Source organism: Genypterus blacodes, unplaced genomic scaffold (assembly GCF_046128005.1).
Source record: "Genypterus blacodes isolate CSIRO-AG114 ecotype Tasmania unplaced genomic scaffold, CSIRO-AGI_Gbla_v1 ptg000032l_1, whole genome shotgun sequence".
Taxonomy (NCBI): domain Eukaryota; kingdom Metazoa; phylum Chordata; class Actinopteri; order Ophidiiformes; family Ophidiidae; genus Genypterus; species Genypterus blacodes.
In genome coordinates this window covers 7,128,460-7,141,583 of record NW_027466845.1, presented here as the reverse complement: position 1 = coordinate 7,141,583, position 13,124 = coordinate 7,128,460, and the positions used below count along the sequence as shown (strand labels likewise).

The following is a 13,124-nucleotide window of genomic DNA, read 5'->3' as shown; positions in this document are numbered from 1 at the left end:
GAAAAGTGTTTTGAGTGCCTCCCCTTCATCCCAGGATGCATTCAGGTACCAGAGGGGAGCGAGTGTTGCACCTCAGGGAGCGGAAGAGCTGGGAGACGTCAACACATACAAGTACTTGACCGGGCCTGTGAGGCCTGTCACTCATCTGGATTGGAGAGGCAATGTCCACAAGTGTGTCGCCACTTCAATTTATTTATATTGATTAATGTTATTTGTGTGTTTTATATCATATGAAACCTTCAGCAGGGGCTTTGGCAAAGTGTCCACTCAGTCAGCGGCCGATAGAATTCACAGATGATAAACTACTGATGGTGGATTTCTAGTTTACTGCGGCAGTTCAGTTGTCGGATTACACTTTGCATGTTCAACGGGTTGCCGTGTTTTTAAAGTGTAAAAAGTCTTCTAAAGTCCAGCTGAGTTCCATCTTAATTAAATTGGGCAAAACAGGAAATACAAAGTTTCTGCACTGCACCACTATCTTGATTTTGTGACTGACTGAAGCAACCTTTCCTACCATTTATTAAGCATTTTAAATGTGTATTTAAATGATTTTTTTAAACGTTTGGTAATGCATTATCAGGACTGTCCTCTTTTTAAGGAAAAGCACAATCTGAAATAAAAACAGATTTTATTATTTATATGGTGATGACTTACATGGAGAGACTGAGACATCATTGTAGCTGCATAGGAAACAAATTTCCCCCAAAGATCTTCAGAAACTGCAAACTTTATTATTATTCTGAATTGAGATAAGATTCTTGTTTTCATTCGACCACTTTATAAGTAGCAGAGCACAAAAGGGTTAACTCAAATTAAACCGTATCACTTCCCGTCTTATCTCACAATAAAAGATGAGCATGATCGTATTCCGCCCGTGACTGAACGTTCTTGGACAAAAAAAAACACAACACAGTCTGATGTAATGCACTCTGCACACACTCTTTAACGTTCATTATAGTTGTCGTCTTTTAGCACCAATGAGAACAGAGTCGATCCGTGTATTCACATTTGTAAACCTTCAAGACACGTGTGTGTTTGCGGTTTCAGCGACGGGAAGAGAAATAAAAGGATGAAGAGGATGAAGTACAGTACAAGAGAACAGATACAGACCAACACTAACTACACTAAACTAAATCAGTTTACAGAAGAGTCTTGATCTGGAAAGTCAAATGTTAAACAGCAGTTAGGGCTTAAATAAACACGAGGGATTTTGAAGATAAAGTGAGTGACACGTTTTCAGAGTCACGGAGTCGCTCATGTGACTGTAAGAACCTGAGACAGCGCTGACTGGAACAGTGTGTAAGCCTCTGGAGCTCCGGCTTAAATCCAAACCATCGGAAATATTTCCCTCGTGACTTTTCCTGCAGCCACTGTGCAGCTGAGCTTTTATTTTCTTGATTCCTTGTTTCAACTCCATCCACTTTAATTTACAGTCAGTAACATTGTCACGTATATATATACTGTATATACCACAAAAAGAATTTCAATTAAATAGTTTACCTGTATCAAGTCAAAGTTCAAATCTGGGGCCCCTTTTACTCTGGATTAAAATACAAACTGGACGATGACATGATGATGGGACTTGCATTTTCTTATCCAGGTGCCTGATGTTAATGGGGCTTTGTTTCTGTGTGTATGCTTTGTTTCTCAGTATGGACCAGTGTGTTAAAATGTCGTCTGATATGAGGAGCCCTCCTCTGAGCTGCTCTGTAACAGCGGCTGTTTCTCCCCGTAGCTCGATGCCCTCTTCCTCCTCTGGTTTCGCTTCCACTTCCTTCTTGTAACTACAGCCAGCGCAGCCAGGATTGCGGCAAGCAGAGCCCCGAGGAGGCCGGCCCCCAGGAGCCACTGCCAGATTTCCTCCGCCTGCTGCAGGTATGGCGTCAGGACCTCTTGCATAAACCTCTGGCCTGGGGTAGAGATAGGAAAGGATGATGTATCTTCACCTGGATAAAGAATATTCTTCTGGAGAGCTTTGTCTTTTCCGTACTAACCTGGGTCCAGCAGGTAGGCGTATTCGTAACCCAGAGCCTTGTTTGACAGGAAGTAGTCTCCGTTTCTGTAGAGGGGCATGAACGGCACCATGTAGTAGCCGTCATTGTGACCAATGGGAGCGTTGGCTCGTGGGTAGCTGGCCCGCAGAGGCTGGTGGGTCCTGAGCCAGCGCTCGAAGATACTAAAAAAGATGGATGCAGAATCGATGAAGGAGGTGGGGAGGGGAAAGAGCACGGCAATGGTGGAAAAGCTTATTCTGGTTTGTTAGAACTCTTCTCCAGAGGCGAAGCAGCAGGGAGAGAGAGGAGGGTGACTGATTACAGCAACAACCCAACACTCAGCTGCATGTCAATCAAACTGTGTGCATATAGTTTGCAGCCAAAATAGATGAACATCTGTGTGTGTGTGTTTGATAGGTGCTCTCCACTATGGCAGAGGCATTTACAGTACATGTTAGCATAAACGCACCTAAGGACAGATTAAAGGTTAGGGAGGAGAAATGTGCTGTAGGTTGGAGGTTGAAGTTTCCTGGCTCTCTATATGATAATGTGCATCCAAATGTTTCATCACGGTGTTAATACGCATGGGAGGGAAACATTTTTATTTTTCTTCAATGTGGGAAAGTATCTCTCCTGCCAAGAGAGATTAAATCAACACAAAATGGGAGATTGTTGCCCAGGCTAATTAAGCTTGGCTGGGTTGCCTGGGTGACGTTCAGAGACCAGAGGAAACATTACTGATGATGCCCAAACTGGCTCTTTCTTCTTTATCAACCTCTCCTACTCACTGCATTCCTCCACTCCTTCCCTCCAGCTCATCTGTGAGTCACGCTTTTTTTTTCCGCTTTAACATTATGAATCCTCTTTGCCAGCCAGAATGCGATGTAGCGCTCATTAGTTCTAATCTTGTACCTGTCTATGAAGGCGTGGTGCAGCAGGAAGATGGGGTCGTTGGCCGAGCCCTGCACCGAGGACATGGAGCCGTTCATGAACACGTGCAGGGCGTTGTGCATGGTGCTCTGGCCGCTGATGGCGAAACCTGTCTCTGGACTGGCAAAACCTGGAGGGGGGGCGGAGGAGGAGTGAGAGAAGAGGGTGAGACGGTGAGACAGTAGGTAGACGGGGGAGAGAGAGAGCACACAGGCTGACGTGTTCACTTGAGTCAGAAAATAAGAGATGAGCGGTTTGTGCATGATTGCCTAGAAATGATATAAGGATGATTCGAGACATTCATTCATCTCAAACCAGGAGGGATTTTATTATAAACTGAGAAAACAAAACAATCTGTCCCCACACATATCTCACACATTTCTACGCCTTTGGGAACCTAATGATCCTTTACTAATTTAGATTAGGTAGATTAGGAGCAGGATTACTTTTAGATTTAGTGTGTGTGTGTGTGTGTGTGTGTGTGTGTGTGTGTGTGTGTGTGTGTGTGTGTGTTTCCACCCTTACCCTCCAGGACATTTCGAAAGCTCCTGTTAGAGAATCGGTCCATGGTTTCCGTCTCGTACTCGGCGAGTCCCACTGTAAAGTCCACTTCGGCCCTTGTGGGAAGTCGTGCCACGCGGGTCGTATCGTGGTTGCCGGGGTTACGCAACAGTGGACCCTCCCCTGTGGCGTTGCACAATGCCTCTCTGTTGTTGTACTCGTCTGGCTGGGTGCAGATCACCTACACGCACACGTGCACACGTGCACACACACACACACACACACACACACACACACACACACACACACACACACACATACACATACACATACACACACACAGACATGAGATTAAAAGTCTCTCACACATTAACCACTTCTGTAACTGTCAAAAGGAACCAAAACCGACAGAAGAGGGAAAATCCAGTGACTAAACGGTGAAGATGAAGACAATGACCTAGTATACACATACAGTATACCACATATTCAGTAAACAGGCTGGTGAGAGTTGCTGTCCAGAATTTCCTGAGATACACAGAATGGCCATTTTAGTTATAAGTAAAATATGGGAAAAGTGAATGTTGTCAATTATGGATGAAATGTTAAATGTGCTTGTGTGTTTCCAGGATGAACATGGATTTATGGATCTCTACACACACTCCCTCACACACAGAGAAAAATAAATGTCCTTGCCTTCCATGAAGAGAAGATTGAACCTGGGCTGAGGAGGTCTGGACTCAAGCCGCTGCGTCCGCCCATCAGAGCATCGGTGCAGACGTCACAGGCCGTGGCGTCCCTCCAATCCCAGTATGGGATGGTGAAGTTAAAATCTCCCGTCAGCTTCCTGATCTCGTGCTCCCAGTTCAGCAGGAAGACACGGTGCCAGGGCAGGAAGGCTGCCGACTCGTGGGCAAAATCAATGTCCGTCCACACGTTCCCCGCCCCGCCCAGGAAAGCGTCCCGGGAAACGTAGTAGTGCATCCAGACGAACAGGTCATAGGTGTTTATGTCTGAGAACATGGGGTTCTCCCCGTTTTCACCCATCTCTTGGCGCGTTGCTGTGGCGATGACGTAGTCACGGCTGATGGTGTTCTTAGCCAAGTTCAGATAGGAGATGAACTTCTGCTGCTCGGGAATTGAAAGTGTAAGAATGTTCCTGCGCATTGATTCCCGATACTCTGCACAGTTTGAACCCCTGTATCCAAACCTGCATTCGCCGCAGTCGACGCCTCCGTAGTTTCCGGCGCAGCGACATGTCCGGTTGAAGAAAGCCAGGGGCCAGCGCTCTCTGTCATCAATCCCAGTGTGTGGGTACTGGGGCCCGTGGGGCTCCTCTGAGACCTCCACCTCGGTGCAGAAGCCTCGGCCGGACAGGGCGCCGCAGGCCGAGCCGTCGCCGTCCCACACAGGGCAGCACTCTTTGGTCCGTAGTCCCTCTGAGTTGGCACAAGGCCGAGGGAACTGACACACACAAGCGCCAAGGAGCTGCAGCAGAACCACGGTGACACACAGAATCCACATGATGAGCACGAGTCAAAGCGAATCCAGTCTGGACTGTGGGAAGAAGATGAAGTCCTGTTGAAAGGACGGACGGCTGCCTCAACTACCTTTGAGTCTGTCTTACCCCAGAGATCCAAACCTTCCCCTGTCTTCCACAGAGCAGGACGTGGTGGAGCTCTGCAGCGGACTAGATGATGAAGCTAGAACAAGAATTACAACTTCTACAAGTCTCCTACTTTTACTTTTGCTGCATGCTTTTCTATAGTGGAAGTCGATTCCCCTCTATGCTGCCGTCTACCTCCTCTAACCCACTACCCAACCTCCGTCCACACACACTCTCTCACACACAGCTAGCTCAGTCTCTGCTCTGTGCCTCTACTCATTGAGTCGTTTGGGGTGAGTGGGGCGGGGTGTATGTGTGTGTGTGTGTGTGTGTGTGTGTGTGTGTGTGTGTGTGTGAGTGTGAGGGCAGTCTTCTGACACATTGTGATCTCACACACATGAACTCACGCACCATCACATGCTTAGGATAATATTCCTTCATTGCGCATTCATTTTGTCTTGAGACCAGCTGACCCATACTCCACTACACTTCAGGCAGAAATTGTGTGTGTGTGTGTGTGCACAACCCCCACCCCGACCCGAAAACCTTTTCTCGGGAATGTGTATGAAGTGTGCGTGTGTTGTTAAGAGAGAGAAAGAGAGAAAGAAAGTGAGTGTGAAGTCTACATTACACAGTCCATTGATCTGAATTAGTTTTGCTGTGATTGTTCTGTGTATATTTAGCTTTTAATAACAAAACACTCTAAACTATCTGTTTATTTTTCCCTACTTGAAGGTTTCGCCACTCAAGAGTCGGTGCCTGCCAGATTTTGAAGCATCTTAACACCTAATTCAGTCAAACATGCAGCGTTGTGGTTCTCAAAGAGGACTGAAACCCCTGCATCCTTCAAGCCTGACCTTTAAACTTTAGAAGGGTGCTGGTCAGGTTTTTGAGTTGACCTGCCGTCGCCAAAGCAGGTTAGTAGTTCACGGTTGACCTCACTTAAACCCGTAAACAGTCGGGGTGAGACCTTTAAACTAATCTAACCAACTAATCTTCTCTCATATCCAATGAATATGTCATATATGTGTAAATACACCAGGGGGTCAGTTCATGGAGAATTCATGTGTCAGTATTTACTTTCAGGCCTAATCTGTAGACCAATTGTAGATTTTATTTGTAGCTTTATGTACATGTAGACTTCCCAGTGGAAAAGTCCATCACAGAATCTCCAGACACTAGAATGGGATCGACTGGTTCCCAGAACAACATTGAATCTCTCCACAGTTATTCGTCCATCCATCCTCCATTTGTCTGTCTGTCTGTCTGTCTGTCTGTCTGTCTGTGAGTGGTGTGATCACTGGAGAACCACTAGTATAAAGATGAAGGATGGATGGATGGATGATACAGCTGTACAGGTGTTATTAAAATAAAGATATAGATTTCATTTTCTTATTACAAATCCATATACAAGGCGGCTTTGAGAGTTTGTTGTCATCATATCGACCACAGTTCCCAAGTAATCCTGTCATCCGTGAGCAGCGTGACCGATCAGGGGAGAATGTAAAGAACAGAGGGGGGAGAGAGCGATAGAGAGAGAGAGAGTGGGAGTACAGTCGGCTCTCCGGGGCAGAAAATCATCTGCGCAGACCTCGCTGAGATCACAAGCCGGTCACATGCTGCCGTAGCCAGGCACGGGGTGCAGCTTATCCCGCTGCAGGAACGCAGCGGAGCGGACGGAATGACCGTCACCGGACCAACCTGTCCGCGGGGCAGGGAGGAGGGAGAGGAGGGGGAGGAGGGGGAGGAGGGGGGAGGCCGGGGCTCGACGCTTCCACTTCTGAGAATCTGGAAACACGCATATCAGCTCCAAGTACAATCAGTGCGTAATAGTTCGAACACGCACTCGAGACGTCAAGTACAAGTTTGATCCCAAATCGTTTAGTTCTCCAGACAGACGCTAGAGGGCGCTGTGACCCGTTCAATCGACTGAAGCAGCCCGGTTGTGGTTGCCTCAGCGTGGTGGCTGCATACAGTTTGAATGGGTTTGCTCCTCAGCAGATGAAATGAAGGAGGGCAGGAGGGAGCATGAATGATCTGAGAAGCTGCAGTTGCTCCTCACCGTCATCACACTGCTTCATGTCATCTCACTCATTGGTTTTGTCACTTAATAGCTGCTGTTTTACATATTAAAAAGCTCCACGCTGCTGCCCTGCGCGGGAGGAACCACGCATCTGCCTGATCTCCTCCAGAGAACGAAACGAGTATGATCTCGTCGCCTCGAGGAGATGATTGTCGGAGATTAGTCTCTTAGGTGTCGCCTCAAATTTAGGTGTAGATGCTTCTGCTCGACCTGTAGGATTGGTCTATTATTGTACGAGAAATCCTTAGGTGAGGTATAAGGGTCCTCTCTGTTTGGGTGCCGTCAGAGGGTAAGACTTCTTGACCTGTGACCTATAAGAGAGAGAGAGAGAGAAAGACAGCGAGAGGTAGGTAGGTAGGTAGGTAGATAGATAGAAAGATAAAAAAATAGATAGATAGATAGATTGATATCCCTATAATGATGCAGAATCCACAGTCTGTCTGCTCCCCCCTGTTATAACATGCAGAAGTGTGTGTGTGAGGCTGTGACAGTTCGTCAACCTGCGCTGACAGTTACCATTGACAGGCTGCTTTTAGTGCTCATATGCATCCAGCCTCTGGAACAGCCTGTCAGGAGATCTGAGATCTGAGGACAACGTTGCGCAAGTGCACCAAATTGCTGTGGTTTGTATGAAATGAAATGCGGTATAAATACAGTTTACAAGTTATATTAACGTGTGTGAACGGCTGATCTCCTGACAAAGATCCATGTATTATAGGGAATGCAGTGTCGGGGAAGACAGTAATGAGACACAGCAGGAAAATAATTGGCCATGAGTTGAAAAATTTACACAAATTACATTCAATACAATTAAAAAACAATACATTTTTTTTTGTACCGACTGTAGGTTCTGTTTCCCAATCTGTGCCTGCTGATATCAAACAGATTAGATGAATTAGGAATGGGATACTAGTGAGTGAGTGTTCATCACATCCCAAGCTCATTTATTCATTCATTCATTCAATCAAAACACATATATACAACCTTAAAAATCTTGTTTCAAAATGGAGCTAAGTGCGTCTCTCAGAACCAACGTCCTCATTTCTCTCCTGGCATTATGCGGTTGTCATTTTTTCTCTATTTGTCCTACTTCGAGAGGGAATATCACGGCTAAATGACAACCCTGTAAATCAGCTATGTGTCTATGGCAACCATTGGTATCCACTGTTATTCTGAAATGCCAGTGAATAATTGATTTACTGACTGTGACAGTGACTCTGTTGTGCTTGGGAGTGTGTTTCAGAGAGAATTCTTATCCTGTGGCTGTTTATATGCATGTGCTGCAGGTCCAGGCTAAAAACACACACGCACGCGCACACACACACACACACTCAGAGCAGGTGTGTGTCATGAACTGTCCTTGCAGTGATTGTGTCCCTAATCTTATTGTATCTTTCCAGAGAGCTTCTATACATGAGACACTCTTTCCGCCTACACAAACAAGGTTGGTGTTAAATTATACACACTCTATCCTAACTGCATGATTTCTATCCTTTTTTCTCTATACACACTCTGGTCTCTGGTGTCATTGATTCACCTAGTTCCTTTGGCATTAATGAACTTATTGATCCAAATTGGCATCAATGAGGTGTCAAGTGTCGTCTCTTAGTGATGAATGAGTGCTATCTCATTTTGATTTGGATCACAGGAGACTTAATTGATACCGTCTGGTGCAGGGGGGGCTGCAATGTTGACTTTCTTTATGAGTACAACTTTGAGAGGTTGCCATAGAAACGCCAACCCCAGAGCATTCTTGTATTTCATCTGACCTAAAGAGTTCTGTTTAGAGAATCAAGGACGACACGAAATGTGACAGGCGACGAGTGATGCCTGTGTGTCAAAGTGTGCGACGCGTTTGAGTGAGACCATGTCCTTGTAAATGTGTGTGTGTGTGTGTGTGTGTGTACGCTGAGATCGCAGGTCATCACTCATAGCTGTGTTTGCTCACAGTGTGAAATCATGCTGTCGTTTCCCAAAACACACCAGTTTGATTCCCCCGCATCCCATCTATCTACACACTGTGTGAAAACTTACTCATGACAGCAAGACTTCGGAAATTTGTGCAAGTGTGCGTTTGCTTGTTAATCTATTTTTCTCTTAAATGTGAGACGCAGAGGAAACGAGAGGGAGGTCAGGCTTAGTGAGGTATCAGTGCATCTCCTAAAGCCGTGAGCGTGTGTGAGAGAGACATGGTGCGTTTGTGTGTGTGTGTGAATATATGCAGTTGCGTGGAGTGGGTTTGTACACAGCATGTGTGTGTTGGGTTCTGTGTATGCGCATGTCTATGCTCTTTTAATGGTCTACTAATCCCAAATGCATTTGGCTGGCAAATTAATCCAAGCTTTGTCACAGCCAAGCTCTAAAACCCTCTTCTCACACACACACACACACACACACACACACACACACACACACACACACACACACACACACACACCTCCCTCTCTCTCTCCTCCCTCTTCCAGGCAGCTCTGTATCAGACTCTATCTCCAGATGGTATCTTGGAGGTAGGTGTGATATCTAGAGAGAGGGAGAGAGAGAGAGAGATAGAGAGAGGGAGGGAGAGAGAGAGAGGATGGGTGACCTGTGACGCAAACGGAGCCTCCTCATTGGAGCGACAGAGAGGAGAGGAGGGGGGGTTCATTTGTTGCCATGGTGAAAAAGTGGATTAAGCAGCGGCAGCAGGATGGTCTGATGGACGCTTGAGGGGGATGCACCGTCTCTCCGGACACACTCACCTGTCCTGCGAGCGGAGGTATGTGACTCCTGCTTCCCTTCTGCTCCGCCGGTGTGTGTACTTGTGTCTGTGTGTAGATGTATTTATTTATGCGATAAGGAAAGTGGCATAAAAATAACATTTCCAAACCAAAATCCACGGTTGGTGTCAGACTTTTCCCCGCACTGAGACATCGATCTGATGAAGTTATTGCTTTAAAATGCAACTCGGTATTTAATGTGAAACCTAAAGCAGCTTGTCGATATTTGCAGTCCGCGTTGATACGGCTGGAGACGTCTCCAGACCGAGTCGGTGGTTTCCATTAGATTGGTATCGATTTCTTATCTGTAATGATCGGGGGGTCTGCGGGTCTTTGGGACGGAGCTGCATAGGTTAATGGCCGTTTACTGCCGTGACCGCTGTGACACCGGAGTGTGGTATCGATCCCCCTCCGCCGCGTCGTTACACCAGCGTCACCTCAATGTCTGCTTGATCGGACGGACGGGTACACACTCACACACCGCAGAAATACAGATTCCGTGTTTATAATGTATGTTTACCCCACTGCAACAAATGGTGCGTTTGCGTCCCTTTTTCCCTGAGCGGTAAATTGATTGATAGTGAGGGATAGTGTGTGTGTGTGTGTGTGTGTGTGTGTGTGTGTGTGTGTGTGTGTGTGTTTGTGTTTATGTTTGTGTTTGTGAGAGAGAGAGCACACAGACACACACAAATTGATATGCACAGTTTGATACACGCACACACCCTCCCCCCGCTGGCACCAACAACCTGTCACTTGATCAAGCGGCCCCCGGGCTCTGATTGGCTGAGATCCTGACAGGTCACGGCACAGGTGTAAGTGATATTATTAATATTGGCGGCGGTGCGTTCAGGGGCCACCGTTTAGTGCGCCATTACTGCGCATTAATATGTATTTAGGCGCACCTGTGCATCACTTCAATGTCAACACACTGGGCTTACACTCTCCTGTTATTGTGCCGCGTTCATGTTTGTGTCTTTATGGTGAGAAACAGGACAAAATAATCATATTTTTCTTATTTGTTGGTTTTCCAGTCAAAACCTGTTCCCTTTTGTTTTGTCTGGATGCTAATTATGAGCACGACCTTTCCAGATATCTTGCAGGAAGAGAGGAAGAGAGGAAGAGGCAGAGGGGAGAAAACAAAGAGTGGAGATGGAAGAAATGTCATGAAAATAAAAAGCAAATATACTGATGATCAGAGGGAGAGAGAGGTGAGGAGGAGAGGAGAGGAGTGGAGGATGGATGGGAAAGGTGGGGAGGATACAGAGAGAGGGGGGGTGGAGGAAGACGGGGGGAAGGAGGAGGGGAGGGATGGGAGAGGAGATAGAAAAAGAGAGGAGGGGAGGAGCACAGGAGAGAGAGAGAGAGAGAGATAGAGCGAGAGAGAGGGAGAGGTGGGTTGAAGGAGAGAGGTGTTCGGAGGGAGGCTCAGGTGTGCGTGACTGGAAAACGGAGGAAGCTGCAAAGATGCTCAGTAATCCTCGGCTCCGCTCGGTTTGACGTTGGACTGCGCGGTACCGTCCAGCACCAGCCGTTATTAATTGACCTACAACCTTAATTGTCAAGCGGGACAGTGACGTCAGAATGATCGGTTCTTCTAAGGTAATGGCGTTATTATTGAAATGGCAAAACCAAATCATTTCGTGTCATTTGTCTAATTTACGCTGGACTTCTGTCACATTGCACTTAATTGTTTCGCGGGACTTTTTCAGCAGGAGACATTTGTTCCAAATGACATTACAAGGTTTCAGCGTGTGTGTGTGTGTGTGTGTGTATGTGTGTGTGGTTCGGTATAGTTGGAAGACCGCAGCCGGTGTCACTGGTTTTGGGGGGGGGGGGGGGGGAATGGTGCCGTGAACGCATCGGTGGAGCAGAAAGCGGCGTGTCGTTGGTACGCGCGTGTGTTCCTGCGTGTTCATGTGTTCGTGTGTGTGTGTGTGTGTGTGTGTATGTGTGTGTACATTTCACCCCGCGACTCTGTGACGTTTGGCCCCCGGCGGCTCGTTACAAACCGCGGCTTCGTGCGCGTTCTGGTTCGGTGCAAATGACGGGACTGTGACCTCCATTGCGGTTAATGAGGAATGCAGCGCTGCGCCAAAGCACCGTTGTTGTGTGAGCAGATGCTGCGTAATCAGTGATCAAGAATCTCCATCATTGGACAAGGACACAAGGAATAACGGAATGTGACATGAACAGCAACTGTAGCTGAGTGCACAACACGGACAATTGAGAGAGAACAGGCAGGCAGGCAGGCAGGCACGCACACAGTCTGTGCATGCTGTTGCCGCTGTGTGTGTGTGTCCGTGTCCGTGTCCCAGCAGAAACATTGCAGGAGCACTGGAGTGATTTGAGGTCACAGCTTGAATTGGAGGACTTGCAGAAACTCGCACCTGCAGCATGTATGAGCCAAACTGCTGGAAATCACTCAGTCAAGACGAGTCCAAGTCCTGAGGTTTCAGGTCCTATCGAATAAGTAGTACAGCCATTTTACACAAATCGTGGGTTCATTCACAATTTCTGTTTGCTGTTGGTTTGGATTGGTTGAACATGGGTCTGGAAGAGAGAGAGCGGATTTTCTTTGTTTTTGGGAATGTGCCAAGTCTTTCCCAGCCAAAATACATTGGGTTTTGAACTCAAAATCTTTAAAAAATTATGTCTGCTAGAGTCTCAAATGAGCAGATTTGTCACCTGAGTCCACGTTGATGTGAGTCGAGTCTCAGTCAGTGGTGATTACGGTGCATATTTGTAGGATTAATGTTCTGATGTTGCCTCTGGGATAGGTGTTATCAATTCTGGGATTCTAAGAGTGCCCTGACAACTTTATATCCGTATTTAGGTTGCAAAATATGATAATATATGTACATTGCTCCCTACTAAAGCAGATGAAAACTGACTGATGAAAATACATCAACAGAAATGAGGACAGACCATTAATGTTTATGTGAGAAGGCGTGGAATGGATAGAATGTGGTGAATGCTGGTGTCTAAACACAATAAAAGTGATACAAATCAGTAAATGGTGAGCGTCAAAATAAACCTTTAACGTCTCCTTTGGTCCTGTGTTAATGCACAAGTAGCAGGACCGAAACTTTGTCCACTTGGAGCCCAAAGGCAAACACACAAGCACCTCCACATGCATATTCAGCAAAACCTTTTGGGATTCTTAACTGAATCGGTGACGGTTCCCAAAATATTACTGCTTTCTTAAAATGCACACACAACAGAAAAGTGTTTTGTGACCTAGTTAAGTTCCCTGCAAG

At 46.6% G+C, this 13,124-nt stretch overlaps 1 protein-coding gene across 1 annotated transcript; it reads right to left on the bottom strand.

Moving 5' to 3' along the window:
* Positions 1–611: 611 nt before the first annotated feature.
* On the bottom strand, positions 612–5,542 carry tyr (tyrosinase). Its single transcript, XM_076146597.1, has 5 exons — positions 4,119–5,542; positions 3,450–3,666; positions 2,907–3,054; positions 1,995–2,176; positions 612–1,910 (listed from the first exon to the last, which is right to left on the bottom strand). Exons 1-5 carry the CDS (start codon positions 4,944–4,946, stop codon positions 1,666–1,668), a joined length of 1,620 nt encoding a protein of 539 aa, XP_076002712.1. The 5' UTR covers positions 4,947–5,542; the 3' UTR covers positions 612–1,665.
* Positions 5,543–13,124: the final 7,582 nt, after the last annotated feature.